Source organism: Larimichthys crocea, chromosome VII (genome assembly GCF_000972845.2).
Source record: "Larimichthys crocea isolate SSNF chromosome VII, L_crocea_2.0, whole genome shotgun sequence".
NCBI lineage: Eukaryota > Metazoa > Chordata > Actinopteri > Sciaenidae > Larimichthys > Larimichthys crocea.
In genome coordinates, this window is record NC_040017.1 from 11358063 (window position 1) to 11383478 (window position 25416).

A 25416-nucleotide genomic window follows, 5' to 3' on the forward strand; every position below is an offset into this window, starting at 1 on the left:
AACTGAATAAAATGTCTTTTTTTAGACATTACTTCCTCTCACACACACACTGACTCCACAGGAGACTGGGTACAATTTTTAGTTTTTATTTAGGCTAGTATTTCCCTTTCAGTTGAGTCATATTCTTCCACTTACCAATGACAGATCCCCTTTATTACTAATATGCATGACAACAGAAAGGAATTCAACTTATGTTAGGGTTAGGATGACACTTTACACACACAGCCTAAAGCATGTAAGGAAGTTAAGTACATCAAGGTAAATACAGGCTCTTATTTCAGACCATTCTTGACAAAGAACTGGATGTACTGAAACCTATTTTCTTCATCGAAACCATCTAAACACACAACCTACAGGAGTGTTTATGGATCTAATCAAGCTGTCAATAGGACACCAAAGGTTCCACCGGCCTGTCTTCTTCTGCCTCCTTGTTTGTTCGTGCTGCTAAGCGTTAACGAAGGAGGAAACAGGACAGGAAAGTGGGTGGAGGACAAGATGGTGCGGGGGGGTCTCCATCTAAAAGTTTTCAATTCGTCATGTTCACACATCTGTACACGCAAAAAAAAAATAAAATAAAAAAAAAATAACGGTGACCGAGGGAAACACCACAACACCTGGCATACACGGACCTCAGCACGAGGAGGGTTCAGAGTAAATACACACACACGGTACGGTTAAGGGTTAAGGGCCCTGGGGTTTGGTAGCCGTGGTCCCGTCCTTGCACATACACAGATACAGTCTCACACAAGCACTGTACACGGCACAAGAGGTCACCTAAATACATGGAGCCAACGAAGGAGAGCTAACATCTAGGAGGGTGGAGTGGATCGCCCAGTACAGGCTGAGAGAGGGTTAAAATTCTTATTTAGACCATTACGGTCACACTCTCGCACACACACATACACACACAAACACCCTCATTCACACAGTGACATACGTCTGTATGCATTTAAAACTCCATAAAGCTACACGCCTGTGCAGAATATACTATCATCACTTAGTGTTGCTAGCTATAGCCATTGAAATGGCAATATATGTTCAAATATTATATGTAACCTTTTTTTCTCCTCAGAATATACAATGATGAAATGCATTATACAGACAAACGAGACAATGTAAGCTGTTCACATGTTCAGTACATCAAAAGTAAGAGCTTCTCTACATTAATTTCTTCACGAGTGCAAAATCCAATGCTCCTCCACCTACTTCAAAGGTTCGTTGCTGAGCTTTAGCAAGTCCACTTCTGCACAAACCATAAACCAATAATTAAAAAAAAACAAAAAAAACATGACACGAACATAAAACACAAGAAAAACTCTAAAGAAGTAGTCATAAATATGGAATGTGAAAAACAAACTAACAAACATGTGGTCCAATTTCTCTTCAAACAATGCAAATAAAAGTCCTTCAATGCAGTTAAATGTATCTCATGTAACAGGACACATAATAATTTAAAAAAAGAAAAAAGAAAAACAAGAGTGGGCTGTTGCTTGCTTGTGGCCCCTGTTGTGAGTAGAAGACCATGGGAAGCTGGTGAGGAACACAAAGAGAGAAGGACAGACGGAAGGAAGGTGTCAGGTCAAGTCATGATGGGGTCGAGGGGGGGAGTGGATTGGGGTTGTGTGTTCACATGCCATAACCGAAGCTGGGCTGTGGCGGCTGGCCGTAGCCTGGTGCTGCTGTGTAGCCGTAGCCGTAGGGCTGCTGAGGAGGCACGGCCACGTTGGGCCCTGCTGTGAGCATGAGCTGTGGTGTGCCTGCAACGCAAACATTTAGAATGAGTAGTTAGAAGAGAGAGGGTGGTCGTGGTCATAGTGCCAAAAATACTGCATTACATCAGCTATCATCTGCGTGCGTGTGTGGTCTTTTTTTACCGTAAACAATGGGTTGGGACTCAGTAGCCTGCTCCTCCTGTTTCCTCAGAGACTCGGAGGCTTCGAGTTTGTCAACCTGTGGAAAACACAACAACAGTGACGGCGTCAGGCTTCAGTTAGACTGCGGCCGATGGGGCTCAGACGCCGGGTTTGTACAGAAAACTGACCTCTGGGTTATTTCACTGGCTGACGGATGGGACCATTCCTGACAGGCGAAGATGAATACAGTCCAGATTTAAATAATAATAATAAAAAAACAAAAAAACAAAAAACAGGCTGCGGTATGCAGGCCTTGCTAATGTCTTGGAGGCCCTCTAGAAGGTAAAAGGAGTTACTGCACCTAGAGAGCTAGTGGCTACTCTAACTTGGCTATGATCGTCTACATCAGATAGATATCCACTTCTCTGTGGAAAGTATTAGGGGATTAGGAGGGGAGACAAAGACAAATAGCTACTACGCAATAATGGTCCCACCATCCAGCCACCCAAATGATCTACTCTAACATGTTGAAAATGTGGAGTATGTAGAGAACCAACCCCTCACCAGCGTAAACAGACTTACTAAAACCATTGTTTCACTTGTTTTGTTTGTGTGTTTTTAAGTCGGTGGACAGAGATGCACACCAGTTAGCCTCAAATTAGCCTTGGGTTACATTTCTGTCAATACGTTTTTCAGCTAACCACGAAGACGTGATTCTGAAAGACTGAGCCCTGAAGATGCCTTTAGGTTCTGACACAACAAAGTAATACAATACATTTGCTAAGTTGTGTGCAGCATCCACAAACACTTATTTCACTCACTCCTTATATGTGCATGGGACGGCTCTAAAAATGCTTCATAGAGACCTTTAATAGATTTTTGTAGTCTATGTTGGGGTTATAGGAATAAGCATATGATACCTTTATTTGACATTTTGAATTATACATATTTTTACAGCATAGTACAAACAATTAATGTTGAAAATAAGGCTGCATTTGATTATTATCTTCATTGCTGATTAACTGAATAATTAATCGTATGATTCTAGAGTGTTAGAAAACAGTCCATACAGCCAGAGATGAACAAAAAAAAACCCACCACATACGATTTCTGTTCAAACAACTATGCTTTCAATTAACTGATGAACAAAATATGTTGTGTATGATTGATTTATTTTTACATGTAGTAACAAAATACTTGCAGGTAAGAGTAAACATTGATTTGGTGCTGTTTTGTTTGCTTATTCCATCATTTCTAATAAACAACTCTTACTCAACAATGTGTAGAGTTGTGTCAGTGTGTTCGTAAGTTGCAAGAACATTTTGAGAAGCTACATGCCCGCAGCTGTCACACATGCCCCAATTAAGTCAGTGCCTTGCATGCGAACAGCTACGAGAAGCATGTAGCAGCCTTGAGAATCGACTGCCTGGTTTTTCTTTGGCGCTTCAGTGTTCGCTAAGCAGCTCAGAGGCAGACGATGACGGAGAGAGGACAAAAGACAAGGAATTAAGCAGCCAGCAACAAGCTTCAGAGATCGCCCTCAGCTGTGATGGTGCGCATCTTTAATACTTTATAGATTTCATTGATCTTAAGGTGGTTTTGGGTTCAGTTCTCTACATACTGTCTGGTTTACCACTACAGTCAGTCAATCTGGTTAAAGCAGGCTGTTTCAAGAAAAGACAGGCTGTTGTTTCAATTCAGAGGAAAAAGGGTTGAGAGACATGCTGAAGCGGCAGTTTTAGTTATTTTTCTTCTTGAAGAGTGCACGAGAAAGAAAGAGAGAAGCACAGAGCATAGTGGAAGGAGTGTGAAAGAGGGGTGGTGGAGGGAGGGGATGGTTTTGTACAGCCAGTTCAATGTTTCCAGAAGCAGGCACAGCCAACAACGATGTCTCCTAACCTGGCCTGAGTGCTGCTGATGCTACAGAGGGAGGGGGAAATGCATGCTTGTCGCTCTACATGTAGTTTTTCCCCAGAGAGTACAGCTGAACTACAGATTATCTGTTCTTGTAAACTCAACTCAAAGAACAGAAATAGAGACATATACTGCAAAAAAAATACCCCCCTCTTAAAATGTTCTTTAAAAGCACTGAGATAGATTCAGTATTATAAGCAGACATGGAGAAAGGGTCTCTGAAAGAATGGTCACTTCACTAAAATAATGCCTCACTGACTCTTCTATTACTTCACCTCTCTTACCCTTTAGCTGCAGTCTGCGCTGCTGCACCCTCGCCCCTCTCAACATAAATATATTCGGTCAAAATGATGTCGAGCAGCAGACTGCAGCTGAGTGGTGTTACGAGACAGTTTAACATTAGAAATGATCTACAGTTCTGTGAGAAAAGGATCTGACCACAGCGGGTGAGGTAGTTCTCCAGAGTGGCGCTCTTCACCCCAAACCTGAGGAGAGCTGATGGGTATTGCTGGCTTAAGTGGATGGCTCAGTGTGTTTGAGAAGAAAGACTTTTTGACGGTATTGACGGTGATTTACCACCACGCTCTGTAGCTCCTCTCAGCATCATTCACCTGAGTGCTTTGGGTCACTCTCACTGCTCTCAGTGTTGTCGTCAGCTGCAGTGAGCAGCTGTTTTCAGTGATGACATGTTGGTTTAAGTGAGGCTTGGAACAAGTAAAATAAGCAACAAGCCTCATCAGCAAAACTGCTGTTTGAAAAAAGTGCAAGAATATACAACAACAAATTCTAAGGTGACATTTTGAACTATAATCCTACAAATTAAAAGTAGTATTCACACAAAAAACAAGAATGTAGACCCTGAGCCAATTCTGGATAGTTTTAGTCAGAGCTAATGTATTGACAGGTAACAGGAGCCTGACAACAACCTTTTAAAGTCAGTGTAAAGTAAGATTTCTGAGTTTGTCAGACCAAAGACGAAAGTGTTATTAACCAAAAAAAAATAGACAAGTTTATGAAATTAGGTGTCTAAATCTGGTAAAAATGGGGGCGTGCCCGCTGGATGCACTGAACCTATACCCAAGCAGCAATTCTGAAGCAACTGAAACGCGTCAGATGAGTTCAGAAAATGACATTACTAACTTTGAAACAATCTGAGCGAGATAATTCGATCTCTATCTCTCTGCTAGGGGTGCAGGGGTATGCTCAGGGTGGCCTGAAAAACTATTTTAACTCTACATTTCAGTTATATATCGTTTTTATATATCATCTTTTCATGTTTTCAGACCCTATTTTCCAACATATTTAAAGTATTTTGAAAGAAATCTCAGAATTGTCTTTACACAGACTTTAAAAAATGTTTACTGAGATCCTACCAACATCTGTTAGAAGTTAACTATTAGAGGAGTGATGCCAAGGAGGAGAAGGATCTAAAGTCTTAAACACATTGGGAAAAACAGATTTTTTGAAACAAGTTTTTTGAGTGTCTCTCTCTTTGATCCAGAGCTATCACTTGACACCAGCAAACCTAGCAGAGCCCTGAGGGATGGGTGTGAAGAGCCCCGCTCTGGAGTCTCATGGGTTGATAGGTGGTCTAGTGGAGATGTGGAGTTTACAATCAGAAGCAGCAGAGTGACATGGGGGGGAGGTAGGGGGTCATGCAGTTTCTGCTAATTTTACTCCTCCAAACTACAGGCTATAGGAGAGGGGAGAGGGGTCAAAAAGAATGATTAGAAAATGGATTCGACTTTCACCTTTTCCTTTATCGCATCAACCTGGAAAGGAAATTCAGAGAGGCAACTTAAGGAGGAAAAAAAACAAATGGAAGTCTCCCAAAATAGAAATTGACAGAGAGAAAAGAGCAAACAGACGACTTGTCACAAACACAAAAATCCTGAGAGAGAGAGAGAGAGATGCGGGTAATAACGCCACTTTTGATACAAATGCAGACTTGAGATGACTCTGGTACTGTGAAGTTTCCTCTTGTTGCTTACAACAGAGTGAAAACAAAAAAAATAGGTGTTGGCTAATAGGTTCAAACACAAACAAGATCTGCTAAATGTTCAGTGTTTAATGTATAACGCAGAGATTTACAAATGACCCTTGATTTAGCCATTTTCTAGTAGGAAACTGCAACAAGCGCTAAGAAGTATAGAGCCACAAGCAAGACGATTGTGTAACTTATATGACAAACTGAATTTCTTTTGATGTCGTAAAATCCACCAACTTGGCAATTCAAGTTCGGCAAATAAATGCTTCACTCAGGTCTGCTGTCTGTTATGAAAGCAACAGGTGGGTCGTATTTCTTTGCCGTGTAACAGAGATAAATGGCATGACGAGCGACACAGCAGTTATGAATCTCCTCTGGAACACATTTGTATGGAAAAGTAGCTCGAATGGATTGAAACCCAAATGAAAAAGGAAAACACAGGTGATGACACATGACTGACACAAGCATAGGAAGATGAGCGTGAATGGAGGAAAGAATAGGCAGTACTGAGGGGCTTTATTTGTGATACTGTCTGTAGAGCTGAATAGAATTTGCAAAAGCATTTTAGCAGATATAAATGGGGAAGGGTTTACAAATACTACCTTAGATTTGCTTCGATTTTCCTTTTCTCCGTTATGCTACCTCCTCATGAAGCCATCTAACCTTGTACACACTGGTTACCTCTGGCAAACCCACCTTAGAGAGGTACTCCCTCATGACTTGGATAAAGTACGGCATGGAGAAGTCCATGATGTTGTGTCGCCAGGCGGTCTCCAGCACCACATCAGGCCGCAGCAGGTCATAGCAGGTGAATAGGCAAGCTGCAAAACACTCCTTCTTGTCTTCGTTCAGGAACCAAGCCAGGAGTTCCTCTGCCAGCTCGATGTCTTTGGACTCGGATGCGTACTGCATGGCATCCTGCAGAGATGGAAGCACGCTTACAGTTCAATATATTAAATAAGGCACTGGTTCTCCCACTAGGTGTCACCAAAGCTTCAAGGATGGTTTGCAAGGTCTTGTGAGTGACCATGTTGGCGTTTTTACACGGGTTTCAGGGGCTGTGATTTAGATTATTCGAAAGATATTGAGTATGTACTGAAAGTGTTTTAGTGTCCACGCACCTTGTAGAGCTTGTCCTTCTTGCAGAGCTCGACACTCTGTTTCCAGCGGTTGTTGCCCTTGAAAAGGTAGGCTGCAATCCTCCTGAACTCAATCAACTCGTGCTTTTCCAGGCCTTGGGCCAGTGAGATGTTGTCAAAGTTGTCATAGGCGTCGATGGAAGTGCGCAGCGCCTAGATAAGAGAGAGAGAGGAGGCATTATAAGAAGCAACTCAGGAAACAATTAACCTGCAAGAAGAAAGAAACAAATCCAAAATGTTTCCTCCTTCAACCAACATGAAAAGATCTAAAAAGTATTTTATAATACACAATGAACAATACTAATATATCATACCGCATAGTCCTCCTCAATGATGAAGAGGTTGTTGAGTGCCTCGTTTACTGACTTGTTGTTGTGATTCTGGACAGACCTTAGGTAAGGCTTAACCAGAGGAAGCTGTTTCACCTAAACGAAGGATACGGAAAAAAAATATTAATGTCGATTTTCATGTCACCTCTTATTTGACTGCATTTTGTTTTGCACGTCACACGCGGGGGAACACTCGCTCAAAACTTTAGTGTTCCACGGTGGCATTATCATTTAATCATTTCATTTTTCAGAAGATAGTTTGTAATTTAATACAACCAACACTTGTTTACAGAAAGTAATGAAGGGTGTGGGACCTTGCTGAAGAAGTTGACAGCGCGTGTGTGGTCCAGTCTTGGAGACAGGACAATGAGCAGGTCGTTCAGTAATAACGGTTTGAACTCCAGATAAAAGTGGACGGCCTTGTAGTACAGCTCCACATTCGCCACCTTCAATGAAAAACACATTCAATTGAACATATCAAATTTCTAACATAATAATATGTCAGTGAACTTTTAATAGTATATGATAGTATAGTATACGAATACAAGTGTTTTGTTTATTTTTTTTACCTTGGTTACGATGTCTTTGAACTGGCCTTCCTTCCAGGCATCAGATGGGTGGTTCATCATAGTGATGATGGCGTTGTCATACTCCTCGTACTTGTCGTAGAGGAACACCAGCTCTGCCCAGAGGTGAGCCTGTTCTGCTGCCCTGAGAACCTGATACACACACACTTAAGTTGAATTCATATTTAAATTGGTAAAAAGTTATCATAAAGAATGACCACTCTTAATCAAGCCATGCTTCTAGAAAACCGCTTTCTTTATTAGGGAAGTCACATGTGCATGTTGCACATAACTGATAATAACTCATGCTTTGCTGTTTTTCCCTCCTCGCCTACCTTAGGAATGTTGACACGGGACCAGAAGAGCTCCAGGTGCTCCCTCATCTTCTGGGGTTTGAATTTGGAGTAGAGGATGGCCAGCTCGGTGAACATACCCATGTGGGCACGCTCCAATCCCAAGGCGGCCTCCAACATGGTGATCAGCTCCTCAAAGTAACCACGATCCTGGAGAGTACAGAGACCACACCATTGAAAACAGTAATACAAACAAAAGACACACTAGAAAACCTGAAATTCCTATTTTTCATCAGTTAATTTAAAAGGGGAAGAGATTACATTGGAGACTTGAGTATCATACATGAGGCAAGAAATGTTGGACAAGCGTCAACAAAACTCATGTTTACAGACACTTCAGATTTATTGCCATAAGGTGCAATATAATAAAATGTCGCCGATAAGCTTTGACATTATTAAACAGTATTTAAGTGCAACACATCTGATTCTAGATAGTATATGTGCTCGGCATTCATAGCAAGTGTAACAGGTGAGATTTACACTAGTCCCAATTACCTGGTAGTAGTTGATGAGTTCCTCCAGTTCGTCGGCATGGACAACAATATGCAGGCCACACATTTGGGCAAGGCGGAACTCTTTCCCATCTACGCACGCAAAACACACCTGGAGGAGAAACAATGTGTATAACACAGGTGCTTAAAAGTTTTTGTGCCTTTACAGTCACCGTGGGATTTTTTTCTCAGCACAGAGTTATAAATAAAACAGTATCATCATCCCTCACCTCCTTCCAGGTGCGGGTGCTGTTGGCCTTGCGAGCTCCATCCACAGCAGCCTGATACTCTCCCAGGTGCACGAGAGTGGAGGCCAGGCGGCCGAAATTGGACACGTTGTTGTAAAGCAGCTTGGCTGCCTCGTACATCTTGTCGTCATAGCAACGGTCACCCACCTGAAAGGACATAAGACAGAAAAAGGAAAGCGAGATCAGTAAAACAGCAACTGGAAACAGAATTGAGTAGTAACAACTGCTGTGTGTGTGTGTGTGTGTGTGTGTGTGTGTGTGTGTGTGTCTGTATGCTTCCCAGGACCTACTTGCTGAATGTGAGCATTATTGGGTCCGTTAATGAACTCTTCCAGCTCAGCCAGGCGGTTGGTCTTGGCCAGAGCAAAGATCAACTCTGTTTCAACGTACGACTCCCGGGCCTTCTTACGGGCCATCTGCAGAAACTTCACCAGGTCCTCCCAGTTTCCTGCACACAACAATCAACTCCCATTAGTTTCATAAGCAGCTTGATCTACTGTATAGCTTGCAAAACACATTTAAAAAGTGTCTTCCTTAAATAAATCAACAAATGACAACACAATGCATTCAGCATTTAGCACCAAAAGAACTAATGAAGTTCATCTTACCACTCTGGGCTGCAGCCTGTCCCACCTCCATGTAAGCAGAGGGGTCATCAGCCTTGATGTAAGAGTCAATGGCTTCTTTGACCAGGCCCTTCTGGAGCTGGGCCTTGGCCAGCTGGCTCCACACTGGTGGCTCATTGCAGCGTTCAGCAAACTCATAAGCTCTGTCCAGGTTACCAATGTGCTCAATCAGCACCTGGACAAAAAGAGCAACATTCACATCAGGTCACATCACGCTCATTCATTCTGGTAGCCATTATATTTAGGGTTTTTTAAAGTTGAGTAGTCATCCACTGACCTGCACAGCAGAGGTGTTGACATCAAATTTTCTAAAAATAGCAAAGGCTTCCTCAAACAACTCATTGCTGATAGCGATGTTGGCAATGTCTGGGGCATCGTAATTGTCCAGACGGTTGATGTACTCCATAACACGTGTCCGATCAGCTTTAATGGCTGTCAGGATGAGCAGATTCTGGAGGTTTCTGAAAAAAAAAAAACACCAACAAAAAGATGATCTCAGTGAGGGTCTTATTCGGGAATCACAGCCTGAAACATCTGATATATATACAGGTAACATCAAGCCTCGGTCACCTGTGTTCGCTAAAGACAGAGTTATCCAGGACAATTTTCTCCAGAAGTTCGATGAGCTCATTGGGGAGGTCTGCAGTCATGAAGGCCTTGACTGTAACAGACACCTCCTCTGGATCCTGAGTCTCAGACAAGGCTGTCTGGACAACCTGCAGCAAAGAGGGACAACAGACGAGTTAAATATACCAAATATGAACGCTACCTTTGCGTTAGCATTCATAACACACTTGTCAGCCTTCTGTGTTACAAAACTGACATAAGTCTGTAATACGTTTTTTTCATTAACACTTGAAATAAATAAATTCATGTGGCATAATTCAGTGTCAGAGATGCAAAGAGGCCGGACCTGGTCGATGAGTGGTCTTCTGTAATTGTTGGTCTCCAGCAGCACGCTCGCCCACAGCTCAGGGTTCTTGCGACGTACAAGGTAGCGAGACAGACTCTTGAACAGTGAATTCTCGTTGCACACCTAAAGCATAATATACAAAAACAGTTAAGATGGACAGTTCAGAAATGTCATAAAGGTCATGTCTGCACATCAGACTACAACAGGAAACATTAATGAGCAAAGAGCCTTCACTGAAAATATGATTTCAGTTTAAACTCACATGAATCAGCTCCTGGTCACACTGTCCTCTTTCATAGGCGACGCAGGCCAAGTGGGGGTCTCTTTTCTCACAATACTTGCCCACCACGCGGCTGTCGTAGTAGGGGTTCTCCCTAAGGAAGCGCTCTGGGTTGTTGTTGCTGTCGATGTAGATCTTGGCCAGGGCGTTGTGGGTAGCAGGCTCCTCGCAACCTTCATGAATACGAGCCTCCAACCAGGGCAGCAGCAGCTTCAATCTGGAGAAAGACACACGGTAAGGATTTCACAGCACCGATGCAAGGTTTGGAGAGAAAACCTGCTGACTTGTGACTTGATAAGACTAGGTTGTGAATAGTTGACTCAGCTATTCCTTCTTCTTACCGATTTCTTTTCTCCACCTCAGCCACCAGTTCATCTGTGGAGAACTGCCCCCTCACCACCATGATCAGGTTCTTAATCACATCCTCCGCACAATCCACATCCAGTAACCCTCCAATGACTACCGGCAGACGGCTGGGGTTCACCTGGAAAAAATGACGATGAAGTTACTAAATAGTCAAAGACAAATGTGCAACAATAGCTTATTTTAAGGCAGGTGTTAAAAGTTGTATCAAACATGGAGGAGCAAGCAAAACCTTTTTAATGTATACATATAGAGTTAATTGTTACTTAATTTACTGCTTAGGATATCAAAAAATAGCTTTCATCAGGCTTGGAGGTAGTACTGTACCTTCTGTACATAGATCTCAATGTATTTCTGCAGGCTGTTGCGGTACAGGTACAGGACCAAGTCGTGGACAAAATCAAAGCGGTCACACACAATAATCAAAGGCAGCTGGTCAGTCAGCTTGGCCTCCTGTAGAAACAAATATAAAACATTTGTATATTAACATTTGTATTGGCTAATAAATGCCTGATTTGTTGAACAATAATCTGGATAAATTAACAGCAGATAGGATAGATTATTTTCTTAGTGAAGCATTTATTCTGCAGTGGTCCATTTCTGACCTTCAGGAAGTTCTTCACACGTTCAGGGTCATAGCAGTTACTCTCCCGGCAGATTCTCTCCACCTCTTTGATCTGGCCTGTCTTGCAGGCGGCCTGGATATATTTGAAGTGGACCTCTGGATCCTGGCTGAAGTTCACAATAGAACCCAAGAAGTAGAACAAACCTGAAAGAAAATAAAAGTCAAAATCAACAGGAGGACTAACTGCAACTATCTTAAAACTTGTTTTCTCAAAATGAACAGGGCAGGCAAGATTGCTTGCTGCTCAGTATGCTCCTAGCTTACCCTCGAAGCTCTTGAATGACTCAAAAAGCTCAGTGAGAGACTGAGTGCTGAGCTGCTCGTGGTACTTGGAAGCGACCTGGACGCAGATCTGCAGGTTCTGGCGGATGTTTGCAGACAGCATGGCCCTCAGACACTCCAGAGAGTCCTCTACTGACAAGGAGCCAAAGAAATTCACCAACCACTGCAGAGACAAAACAGAAAACAATGTAATAATTACAAACCAATAAATCGTGATGTATTAATAAATTTTTTAGTGTGGTTTAGTGGTAAACTGGTACAACTAGTCAAAGTTTTGTTGTATTTTTGTGCTGTACCTCTGGGTTGAGAAGGTGTGTGTGAACCACAGCGCGCTTTATGTCATACAGGTCAGTATAATGCTCCAGCGCCCTCTGCAGGAGACCAGCCTTCTCACACAGCTGCGCCACATGAGCGCGGTCATAGTGGGTGAACATCTGGTTGCCCAGGATGGCATCTGCAACCTGCAAGACATGACACAGGGACAAAGACATTTCAACATTGTCTGAAGCTTCGTTAACAGGAAACTATAAACCATAAATAACATTTTTGGTAAAAGGAAACATAGATTATTAAAGCTATGAATTTTTAAAGACTTCTGTCAGTCAAACTTGGTGGTGTTACATTTGTAGGTCATCCATGTACCTGTGGTGCATGGACCAAATTCATTTCCAGCAGGCGTGTCTGCAATGGTCCTTCCATGGGTCTGTTGTTCTTCAGGGCATCTAGTAGGAAGGACGTGCACTGCTGGATCAGGTTGTACTCCATGAACACATCAACAATCTGGAGACACAAAGGAAAGAAATTATCATAAATGTCATACACATAAATTACATTCAATTTGTTGTTTGATTATTGGGTATAAGGAAGTTGTCAACGTCTGCCGAGGTCACTCTTCTAATCCATCTACGCCCCAAGTAGTACAAGTGTACCAAAAGTACCTGCTAAAAGCTACAGTGCAAACCTCTTAATGAAAACTAACACATGCATTAAAACCCACTTTGAATTTCTTCTAATCTGACATGCAAGTTGCTTGTGGTATGAATACATGGTAAATTGTGTTTTTTGTTTGTTTGTTTTTTTACCTGTGTAATGTCAGCAAGTGGCTCTTCATCCTGAACCAGCATCTGGGAGAACTGAAGGCCCTGCTCTGGACTGATCCGCATTACATTCCTTAGCAAGAAGATCCAGTCTGGAGTGTAGCCCACCTGCAGGGTGATCATTCATTTAAGCATAGGACTACTTCTGGTTACACAGATTACCACACTGCAAACCATGCACTTAGTCTTTTGGAGAATCACTTAAAAGATAAATACATTCAGGCATTTGTTACAAACCTTCTTGGCATAGAGGACAATCTTCTGGAACTGTCCTGTCTCTGCAAAGCACTGAATGACCTTATTGGGGACGTTGGCTCTGAGGTAGACACTGAGAGCAAGAGTAGGATCTACAGACTTCACCAAGTCTCCAAGCTCCTCAGAGCACTCCAGCTGTAAACAGACAGACACAGACGGACGTTGATCTCAGGTTTAGAAAAGATACGAGGGGAGGGCAAAGCAATTCAGAAAAAGTAAATCAGAGAAATGACACAGGTAGACTTAAACATCGTTCAAGCCTCAGCACTGATGTGTTTGAAAGAAGAGGAACTGAGTCTGGAATTAGTCACATAATTCCTCTAAAGGTAAGATAAAGACTTCACACTATAAACGCTATTGCTGGACACGTACCTTGTCCTCTTTCAACCATTTTTCTAGCAGCTGCTTGCGGCCCTGCTGGAGCACAGGCCTGCAAAGCTCCAGAGACTCGAACTTATTGAGTTGGCCTTGGTCCAGCAAGATGCCAAAGTATTGGAGCAAGGGAGATGTCTGGCCTGGTTGGGCTGGAACACTCTGGAACCGACGGATGGTGTCTGGGGTCCGCAGAATACCCTGGAGAAGAAAGACGGATGGATAGACAAAGTAATTAAGTGTCAGCGGGAAGATTCAGATAGAAGAACGGCGATGCACAATTACATTAGGTGAACATTAATGACTTGAGAATGAATTTATAATGTCTTCCTTGTAGAAACTCCTCAGACCGTCACAGATACAAAAAAAGTCAATATGCTTTTACAGCTTTTAAACTGTTTGGTCTGTAAATCAAAACAGGTTTAACATACAAAGTACCTCTGTGGTGTTTACTGTCATGCTAAGCTACAGAAATCTGCTCAGTCTTAACAGTCACGCTGAGCTTATATTAGTTGAACTGCAAGTGATATCACATTGTTTGACCCCTCTGAGTGAGCACACTGGCAATACCTTGGGAGCGTTCGCTGCCACCTTGGCAGCTTCTGAGTAATTCCCTGCTGCAAAGAGGGTGTTGAACTTGCGGGCAAACAGCTCCTCAGCACCTGCTAGGTTGTTGCGGACAGCCATGCGGAGAGCAAGGTCTGGATTCTGGAGCACATTAGTGATGTAGGGAATGATGTTTTCCTCTTCCACGCACACTGACAACACCTGAAAAAAAAACAAATACATTTGCATCCTTTATTATCTGTACAGAACAGAACGTGTACCTAAGGGACGAGGGTAAAACAATGCAGCATTCATGTTACATTTTTATGTATTTATTCCTCACCATATTAAAAAAAAAACAAAAAAAAACAATTGCCACTACAACAGACAATGATTATTTACCCAAAACATCTACAATAATTCATCTTGGGCATCACACAGGCTACTTATTGTAATGAATGCAAATACTCATAATTATCTGCAATCTGACACCTTTCTCTATGAACAGTGCACTTTTAATTAATAATGAAATGGTACGTTTTTTGTCTGCATGTCACATCCTTAAATTAAACAAAGGGATTAGTCCATTGTCCTGTGTAGTGTTACATTTGAGTGCGCGCCTGTGTGTGCAACACGCTGAGCTGTATACAGTAGGCCTGCAGGTCAGAGCCAACAGCAATAACAGGATTAGATTGTGTAGTCTGCGCGGCCAAGATTAGCCCTCCTGCTGTGACTGTCACATGCTGCCTGACACCGAAGATGCTGCTACAGCCTGTTATTTTCGGAGATTCCCTCAGTCAAGGTCACACGACAACACCCAAGAACCCACGCTGACATACAAAAGGGCTGACATGGCACAGGGAAAGTGAATCACCAACACATGTCACCATTAACAGTTTAGTATGCAGACACGCTCATACCAAATTTTAAACTGGTGCGGGTTTAGAAATAAATGTCCTATGTATCTATGTTCAATTTTGATTTATATACTTTTTTAAAACAATTTGCTGTCTGCAAATCTATGTCGAAATTTGTGTTGTAAGACGTTCATTTGAATCAGCATTTGTTCCCCATTTCTATCCTTTAGTAAAAACCTTGGCAATACCAAAATCCCAAATCCTAGTTGTCTTGCAATTTGCACAAAACCCAAGAGTAAAAAACGGATCATGAGCCTGGCGACTCAATGAACAATTATTAAGCAGCTGACTCAGTGTCCCAATATGTACCAGTCATCTGTCAGCCGCAGACACCTGATGACATTTCATCAGCCGATTTAAATAAGAAGCGACCTGCAGGGAGTCTTCTCGTTGTCAGATCTGGAAGCGCTTCATTTCCTGACGCCTGTCAAAGATTTAATAACTCATATTTCTGTTTAATCTGAGATCCCTGCAAACTTGCAAATCATTACAGCCAATTTATTCAATGCTTATGCCAACTAACATGCAGGCAAAGGTGGAGTATGACAATGCACAAGCTTAACATGAACATGCATCCATGTTATGTATGCTGTTGCTGTGACCTTAAGAATAGGGATGGGAATCGAGGACCGGTTCTTGTGTTTCAAGTCCATGGAATCGTTTGGCAGTTTATCTAATGATTCTCTTATCGATTCCAGAAAGCATAAATTACGTTGTGTAACTTCCGCAAGAAGTTATGGACGCTCGATTCCAGCAAGCACGACAAATTACGCACGTAACTTACGCAAGTTTTGCACGTGCAGTGCAATCGGTAGTAAACAATGGCACCCACTCGGTTCAAACGCTCCAAAGTTTGGCTGCATTTTACCAAAACAGATGGCAACAGCTCGACTTGCAATCATTGCAAAGTGGAGATAACAGCGTCGGGAGGGAACACGACGAACATGCAGAAACATTTGCGCACACAAGATGCAATATTTTTAAATAAATGCCGTGTTTTTGACACGCTTCGGACTGGAGATGAATCTCAACCTCGCAGCAGCCAGGCTATGACCACCTCTGCGGTTACTGCAGAAAGTAAAAAACACACTGCCTACCATGTTAGCGCGATGTGCTTCTTTGTAAAACATGCTATAACAGTTAACATTAAACGAATGCCTTCTGCATTACATTTAGAAGACGACTATGAGAGAGAGAGTCTGGCTGGCTCAGAGGCTGGCAGCTGTACTAGTACTTGCTCCAGTTCACTACCTACTCTAGATGATGCTGATCAAACTGTTTGTTCTCCTTTTTTCCCCAAATGAGAATTAATAAGAGTATCGATAAAGAATCGAATCGTTAAGCAGAATCGATAATGGAATCGTAAAAATCTTATCAATTCCCATCCCTACTTAAGAATGTGCCTTTGCACTGTATGCATCGTCATGTCATTAAAAATAGTAAAGTTAGGAGTAGATAGATGAGGGGCCATATTAGCTATTACAGGCTTACCTGTCCTTTCCTGTTGACACCAATGATACCAGCAGTAGGCTCATGGGGTGCGGTGACAAAAATGGTCTCTCCGCTGATCCTGTTCATGTAGATACAAGTTCCAGTCTCCAGGTCATACAGGTGGATGTAGCCATATTTAGTGATGAGAAAGACAACATCTTGCTTGGAACTGATCTAGACGTACAGAAAAAAAACAAAGACATGACAAATGTGTTTGAAAAGTGTAAAAGGATTACCAATTTTCCAGATTACCTCAACAAGACACTGAACTTAACCAGTTAAGTACTGCAACTCCAGTGTGTCTCACACACATTTTGGTGTGCGACAAATAGAGGCTATACATGCATCCTCATAAGTAGTTTCTGTACCTGCATGGCCACAGGGAAGTCATTCTGGGCTTCTGGAGGAAAGAAAACATCCACGGCTTTCTTTGGAAATGGCTGGTTCCCAGTTGGTGGAGTCCCCACTTCAATGATGTGCAGCTAGACGCAAAAAGACAAAAATCATTTGGGGATTTTTTAAAAAATGTAGTAAATTTGATTTGGTTTCTGCCTGCTCCCAAACGCTTGTTTATGAGTTATTGATTCCCACCGACCCAAGTCAATCGGGCTCTCTTTTTTTTTTGCAGCTGTCAGCAAATCTTACTTTTCCTCCTGCCTGTCCTCGCACGGCAAAGCAGAACAGAGTCGACTCTTCGGTATTGCCCTCCATCTTGAACTGTGCAAAGCCAGCAGCGTGCCCCTCGATGGGCTGAGACACCTTCCTGTCCACCGAGTACAGCTGCATGGCTCCGACAACACGGTTTTGCTGAAGAGGAGACAAAAGGAGAGTTAGCCAAAGCCTAGAGTCATTTAAATTATAGTCGCATTGTTTCTCTAACACCTCTGCTTCCAGCATTACTGAGAGCAATGAAAGCGGTGTCATTACATAACCTCTCATATCTAGTACAAATATGCATTTACGCTGTAGTATTTGTGTATTAAACTGCTATTCTCCTGTGACATAACGTTCCAGAAACAGGTTGAAACAGCTCACAGCACACAGCTGATTTACCTGTGCTGAAATGCCAATGAGCAGCAACCATTTCTGTTTAGCGTCAGTGCGGTAGTTGATGATCTGACAGCCTGCCAGGCTGGAGTGACGGTCGAAGACTTTGATTGGCTGAGAGTCACCCTCCATGCTCCAATGGTAGACTGCGTTGTCTGTGACCAGGGCGACGGTGTTGAGGGAGATCCACTTCCAGAAGGTCACGTCGTCTGTCATCGTGTGAGCCTTCATCTTGCTCTTCATCTCAATGTTGAAAATCTGCAGGGTCTTTGCCGCTGAAAACATGAAGAGCTGAGGTCAATATACCGCGACACAGATGAATTTACAACCTAATATTAATATCAGTATAGTGACTAAAGCTAACACACACAACCCACGGCAGACTTTGGGAGTAAACATACCATTTGGGCATACCACACTCCAATAGCTGGAGAAATATTGCAAGTTAGGGTTTGGTTTGAGTAACACCAAAGGACCATACAAAAAGCCAGTACCAGTGTCAAAACAAGAGGCAAGACCAACAAAAGGGCAACCACTCAGGTGGTGGATCTGCATTCAGTTAGATCTGATGCAATAAGGTAGTAATGAGAAAACCATTAATATGCAAACCTCTCGTGATGATGTGAAAATTTATAAATTTATGAAACAGATTTTTTAAACTGAGAAACCTAAAAACAGACTAGACTGTGTTCAGACTGACATTAGCACTGCATCAAAAAGAGCAGCCCCCTCATTCACTTCAATGAGGCCGCTGTGTTGACACAGCGAGGGACAAAAAAGTTGAACGTGGCTCAACTTTTTCCACCACGCAATGCGATGTCGGGTGTTGCTGCTGTCATTAAAATGATTGGAAATAAGTTAGAAATTTGTCTCATTGGAAATTGCTGTGTAATATTTTGGTGTCTGACTCATTTAAAATGTATTAATTACTTAAACTGGACTTCCTGGATCCAGTTTAATTGTCTAAACTTTACACCCACATCAATGAAGCCCTTTGCGTTTTTTTTTAACAGTGCTATTTTAGGTCTGGACACATTTACAGATATCACTCCTAGGCCTTCTGTGCTGTTCTAAAATGGATCAACAATGACTTTCCACGTTGTTTTGGTACAATAGTTCAATTCACTACTGATCTATTCAATAAAAACCAGATCAATTAGAAACAATGTCAGCACGAAAACACGCTGCCCAGTGCGGTCACAATGAGGCTTTATGGCCTGTGTCCATCACTCCACCCCCCCACCACCTACTAGAGAAATAAAAAAACCCGGGCATGTCGCTATAGCTCTTAATGGATTTGCATCGAAATTTAATCCTAAAATGAGAGACGTGGGAATTTGGGTTGGGTCTGAATGCAGATTAGCAAAATAAGACCACAAAGCACACAAACAGATGTGATGATGGAATAGATGCTGGACGGATGCACTCACACCCATTTTGGTTTTTTTGTTGTTTTGTTTTTTTACTCTAATTCAGTCTCATTAGGAGGAAAGACAATGCAATCTTTTGGGCCCAAGTAATTTATTTTGGATTCAATCAGATCCAAGCAAGCCTCAACCAAACTAAACCCTATAATTAACTGTAAATACAGCTTACGGTTGACAAAGCTGTATAGTTTAATTTCTGAACAAATGTAATTCTGTGTGTATAGTAGATTGAAAAATACACTGCCTAGGGTGAGAAGTAGTCAAGTGAAAATGTTAAATAGTCGAGCACATATACAGGAAATCGGTATGAAAAAGTACAATAAGTGCAATAACACACGTTTCACCCTTTAATCAGCATCTCTGTTTAAAGCAACATTATGTAACTTTTCTACCCTAAAAATGTCGATGTTAGATTGACTTGTAATTGGGTGAATGGTCCCTATATCATTCCCACTCTCCGCCCCATACACCTTCCTTGGACCATGTAATTTTTAGCTGCGGGTAGGCTAAAAAAAAACAGACGCCGAGCTGGGCTTCTTGTTGTTGGACTAGCTATGTCTCTTGCTTGGTGTTTGTCTGTGTTAGCGAAGCTGTCGACTTGCTTTTGACACAAATAATGTGATCATAAAAAAAATGCACGCCTACAGCAGTCCAGATTTCCAAAAGTGATACTGCACGCCAGGGGTGCTAAATCACAAGGAATATAAAACCTTACATAATGTTGCTGCACTTAAAACAGACTGAAGTTTTATAAGCTACTGAAGACTAATTATCTGACATAAAGTCAAGGGTCAGTAGGCCTAGTCACGGTCAAAGCTGTGACAATTTATACATAATTATTGAAAACGTGTAAGCAATGTATATTTTCTAGATGAGATTTAAGCTGGCAGTTTAGTTCAAACACAGGCCAAAAAGAGAAAATCAAAACAATGCACCACATTTGGCTTCGATCTCTACAGTGTCCTGGGGACAGCTGGTCAAATCGGACCCTGTGCCTTCAGCAACACATATATTTGATCACACAGGTTAATTCACGATAATTATCATCAACTCGAGTTGTACACATGATCGTAATAAACTACAGAGTTATGTTGCATAGACTAAAAACCAAATAAAGTTTCAGCTCAGTTTCCCTCTCTTGCTCACCCACTCGCAGTTTGCTTGCTCTCTGGAGCGAGAATAGACCCAGGATAGTCTAACTATTAAGATGTACTTTTCAGCATTCTCTTTCATTGACAAATTATGTGTGCATCTCCCTGTGTTATTATTCTGCACTACATGCCACGGTGTCTTTGATAGTGCCACCGGGGGCAAATGTGAAATCTTCTTATACTACATATTGTAACTTAATGGAAAGTTTGGCACATTTAGGATTATTATATCACAGCTCTGCCATTTCTGTTACCTGCCAGCCCTGGGTTAGATTAGCACTATAATTAAGGAGAAACGTGTATCATCTACAAATCGCTATTAATGTACTGGCCATTGCTGGCTATTTATATTAAAGTTATGTTTGATTATAACTTTACAGACCAGGGGCACGCAGTTCTTATAAGACCTCCTTCATAGGAACATGTCCAAAAGACAGTCACTGTATAATGGCCTACTATTTGTTCAAGACTAGCCTAAATGTCACTGCTTGCGTATTTAATGACCATCATTTCTCTGCATGTTTTAGCCCTTTTACAACATATATACTATACATTACTACCAACCATTTTCCAAGGCAAACATTCATTTGTAACATTTCAGGATATTCAGATGATTTGCCTTAATCGATTAAATTCAGGTTGTGATCTGCAGCTTAAAGCAACACTGTGCAATTTTTTTTTTTTTTTTTTTTAACCATAAAACTGTAGCTAATGTTTTCTGAGTTTGTTAGCCAGGCTACCCGGACTTTGAGCTGAGAGCATCAGATTGAGTGTCAGTGTTTGTACCACAGGCATTTTAAACCACTATGAAGTGGAGATTTTTAGGCCTGGGATGCAGTGGAACGGAGACGGGCGCGAGTGTCATGCCAGAACCGGAGCTGGGCAAGCGGACAATGTAACCAGGCTCAGCAGCCACTATAGACATTATGGCAGAGGAGAAGAGGCGGAAGAGAATAATGACGGAGGAAACTAAGAAGAGAAAAAGAAAGGGTGTCCGAGCAAGAAGTCACTGGACAAGAGTAAATCTGGAACTGACTTTTAGTCATTGGCAAGATCTTTGTGAAATAAAAGGTTGAAAGACAGACACTGAGCTGGCTGGTATGTCTTGTGTTGTTGCTTCTGCTTGATGTTTAGCAAAGATGTTGACTTGCTAGTTTTTGCTTGCAAGTATGAAATTATAACATTTGCCAACAGTGGCAATGCACTCTGAAATAGAGGGGGCTAAATGCAATGTTGCTTTAAAACTGACACAGGAACTGTAATGAAACTAAAGATATTAACATCCTTTTCACACCTATGTTTCCATAAAAGTCAACTTTGGGAGATATGCACAACCAAGACAATGTCTTCACTGAAATATTTTCCCACCGCAGAAACATGTGTGGGTGGGGTGTTGACTATAATTAAATATAAAAGACCTTTCTGAAGCTAACTTTAAGCCTTTATGTGCTTATTTTCATACTGTACTGAGGTTAATAGAAGCATTTCAAAATCTGAAGTACAGTATGTTTCAGAAAATGGTCAGCTGTAATATAAAATATATGTACAGTGTAGCAAATGGGACAAACACACACACACACAAAAACAAAGAGAAAAAACAATACAGTCGTTTAAGCTGCCCTCTTAATTTTGCTCCGCCCTGCTTGTGTTGTTATAAGTTCAAGCATTCATTATAATTACTATCAGTATTGTGCATACATTTCAAGACAGTGCATACACTTGACAACTCATGATATGTAAAATTCAACTCACCGTCTGCAAACATAAGAAAGCAGTAGGAAATGAAAAAAGAGCAAAAACAAGCAAAATAGACAAAGCATTCATGACAGCATGACATTTTTACTACCACTGGCTATTTTTCCTAAAATATCAATGTCTTGTACATTTAAATGTGTTACACTATAGTAATTTAACCTTTTTTTGACAAACAGAAATGGGGTGGTCTACATATGAACATCAAAATGAAAAGCAGACTGTGACAGCTACATAACTGACTGACAACACAAACGAAATTTACACAAATGACCCAGTGTATTAGAAAAGCACCACAGCATGGTGTGTGACCGGCCAAAACTTAATTGTTAATTAATTGTTGTTAACTTTTCAGTGTATGTGTTTCCAGAAACATAGCACACTCCTCTCTAGGTGGCACACAAAGCTATGTGCTAACAAGACTAGATATAAATTTGAACTAGAGCTTACCTTTAAGGGCGATAACTTTGCTGGCAGGGTTCATGATGGCGCTGTCTGCAGAGATGGGCCTGCGGATGGGATTGTTGGGGTCGGCCATATCAATGATGACAACCTGGGCCTGCTCACCCACTTTCTCCCTTATGCAGATGAACTTGTCGGACTCCATGGTTAGAGTGCTGAATCCAATGTTGGCTGGGTTGATTCCCAGGTTCTGGAGCTGAGATATGAATGCATGTTTTAGTAGCAGCCCATGCCATACACCGTTTACTACAACAAAATGTCAAAGATGATACAGTAAAGTACAAGACTTTATGTAAAGATAGCAGTTATGCAAGAGTCCAAGTGATCAGCCAGGGGACATCATATTACCAACAAAACAACTATAGAGGATAATCTTACACATCAACTCAAACTGTGATTTTACCTTCTTTTAAAGATTTTTTGGGTTTGAAATGAGCAAAGAAAACTTTAAAGTCCTTGTTTGTATTGGTCTTGGTATTCCAGTCTTGTTTTCTGTATGTAAAGCACTTAAAATCTAATTTATTACGGGTTCAGCACTACAATATTGGTCTTTGAGATACATACAGGTTCTGTTATATCATTATCACGTATTGCACCAAGTTGTACCTGTGCAACACCACGACTGAAGGATAAACATCCAAATGATGAAGTAATTAAACACAGAATCAGATGCCATTTATTGAGGTACACCTAGCTAAAACTAATAATTATGTCTCTACAGGTCAACAGTTCCAAAAACGTAATATAATAATCTTCATGAAGGTAGGATTTATTGAGAATTAGGCTGCATTAGTTTTAGCTTGCCGACTCTAAATTGCTGTAGGTGTGAATGTGCCCTGTGATGAACTGGGGTGTACCCCGCCTCTCCAGCCCCCCTCGACCCCGATGGGGATTAAGCGGCTGCAGAAAAAAAGATGGATGGGTGGATAGCTTTAGCTAGTTGTATGTAATAAACTGGCAACTGAGTGTATACTGTCCCCTGGCAAAAGGTCATCCAAGGTGCATGGTCTTATTATGAAACCTGCCTCTAGTAGGGTTCAGTCTTGAAATGAAGGTGTTGGTGTGAACACCAAGCGCATCTAATAACCCCACGCGGAGCTTGAATCTGACTGAACTGACTCTAATCTAAAAATGATGATGTATATGTATGAGAGGGAGAAATATGATGTCATTTCTGAGGAAATGGGTGGTCCACCTGGTTGACATCGAGCAGCTGGATGAAGAGGTGACACTTGCTAAATAGAAACCCTTACAGATTATCCTCACAGCCTGCCTTTAGTTATATATATATATTATATTAGAGATCTTATATATATATATATATATATCGATATTATAATATATATATATCTTTAAAAAAAAAGCCCTGTCGTGACATAACCTTATTGTATGACGCTAATTGGCACAGGCAGACCAGTTTCACCAGCTGGCTTTAATTCACTGTCACCAGAGGGTCCATGTGATAACAATAAGAACATTAGCAGTTCAGCAAACTGGCGATAAAGTTTAATGTCGGCGCGCTTGATGAATTCATTTCTACGATTATCGTGACATGACGTGAGTCCAGCATCCCTCACGACACACGCTGTAACGTCAACCGTTAGTTGGCTAACGTTAACGGCTAACATGAACGTAACCCCGCATTATGTTTGAATATATGCAGCCAAATGTTTAACCAGTTTATCCCCGTGGTCGTCATTGACAGCCAAGGCGACAGCATCAGTGCAATGAATGAGTGCTGCTAACCTGAGGAGCTAGTCGTTAGCTACAGGCTAAACGGGGGAGGGGAGGTCATTCATTTGCTGCGGGTACTGACGTTAGCTCAGCTAGCGAGCTGTCAAACGATGGCTGTGTGATGAAATCAACACATAACACGAATGTTAGCGTTTTCTCAGAGGCAGCAGGTGTGTGTGTGTCCACATACCTGCAGGTGCTCCTGGAAGCGGATAGGTAGGATTTGAGCCATGGTTTAGTTTTTTGTTTTTTCCTTGAGCTTCTCCGGAGTCCTGAAATTCTAGCCGTGCAGCTAGCTGTAGCTAGCTACGACCTCCTCACTGTGCGTGTAGGTCGGAGCCAGTCAGTGGAAAAAAAACACGATGAAAAAGGGCAAAAGATGCGGCGCTGTTAATCGTGTTTCCGAAAGCTGGCGTCAGTAAATGTGTTGAATTGATCCCCCTTTTGTACGTGCTTTCTGCACTGCATCGATGGATAGCAGTGGCTGATCTTCTGTCCAAAATCCGCAATGGCGGCGGAAACGGCTCAGAGGCTTCCCAATCCGGAAGCATCTAGGGAGCTCTGGAAGGACACTGGCTCCGGCCCCGTGTTTAGGATGGCTTTTTTTATTTTTCAAAATTTTAATTTAATAAAAATGTGCCTGTGTTTCTACCCTTGGCAGTTTTCACAGATTATTATAAGCATACACGACAAATTCATAATCCACCCCATGTATAGGGGGAAAGGTTAGGGTCCAGGGGCCCCAAAAAATAGGTAAACACCAATATAAAATTATTAAACCATCATCGAGTGTGTGTGTGTGTGTATATATATATATATATCAAATATAATAATGAAATGAATGATCTGTTTTTACGTGTTTTGGGCAGTAAAAGTTAAATAAAAAATGGCCTTTAGCACATTTTTATGGTGGCTTTTAATCTTGCATCAAATAGTGAACTGCACTGCACAAATCACCAGCAGTAAATATTGTGCTAGTACTAGTATTGAACTACAAGATGCAAAACAGTTGCAAGCCTTTAATTAGAGTTATGTAAAGCTTTTGATGGGATCGTTAGATCCTAGAGATGTGGTGACAACAGCTGCGCAGAGGGGGCCCCCAATTCGATTTTTTTTTTGTCATGGGGCCCAAAATTCCTGGCAGCACCCCTGACGTCTGTAACAAATTAGTAAACTACATTTAAATCCATGACAGA

At 41.7% G+C, this 25416-nt stretch overlaps 1 protein-coding gene across 5 annotated transcripts; it reads right to left on the reverse strand.

Moving 5' to 3' along the window:
* Window positions 1-65: 65 nt before the first annotated feature.
* On the reverse strand, window positions 66-24803 carry LOC104921126 (clathrin heavy chain 1). 5 transcript variants are annotated; one of them, XM_019270695.2, is made up of 35 exons: window positions 24411-24803; window positions 22475-22682; window positions 22025-22027; window positions 17701-17969; window positions 17293-17454; window positions 17016-17129; window positions 16648-16821; window positions 14264-14461; window positions 13694-13894; window positions 13304-13456; window positions 13052-13174; window positions 12612-12749; window positions 12266-12430; window positions 11952-12132; window positions 11668-11831; window positions 11390-11515; window positions 11041-11183; window positions 10682-10916; window positions 10420-10542; window positions 10077-10222; window positions 9784-9967; window positions 9489-9681; window positions 9171-9328; window positions 8863-9027; window positions 8637-8744; window positions 8124-8291; window positions 7792-7941; window positions 7537-7668; window positions 7208-7318; window positions 6876-7046; window positions 6451-6672; window positions 5519-5539; window positions 2042-2079; window positions 1875-1950; window positions 1616-1757 (listed from the first exon to the last, which is right to left on the reverse strand). In XM_019270695.2, exons 1-34 carry the CDS (start codon window positions 24450-24452, stop codon window positions 1920-1922), a joined length of 4920 nt encoding a protein of 1639 aa, XP_019126240.1. In that variant the 5' UTR covers window positions 24453-24803; the 3' UTR covers window positions 1616-1757; window positions 1875-1919. The 5 variants fall into 5 exon arrangements, with proteins under 5 accessions (XP_019126237.1, XP_010731878.2, XP_019126238.1 ...); XM_019270692.2 differs by lacking the exon at window positions 2042-2079 and having other exon boundaries at window positions 66-1757; window positions 24411-24802; XM_010733576.3 differs by lacking the exons at window positions 2042-2079; window positions 22025-22027 and having other exon boundaries at window positions 66-1757; window positions 24411-24802.
* Between the last annotated feature and the right edge of the window lie 613 nt (window positions 24804-25416).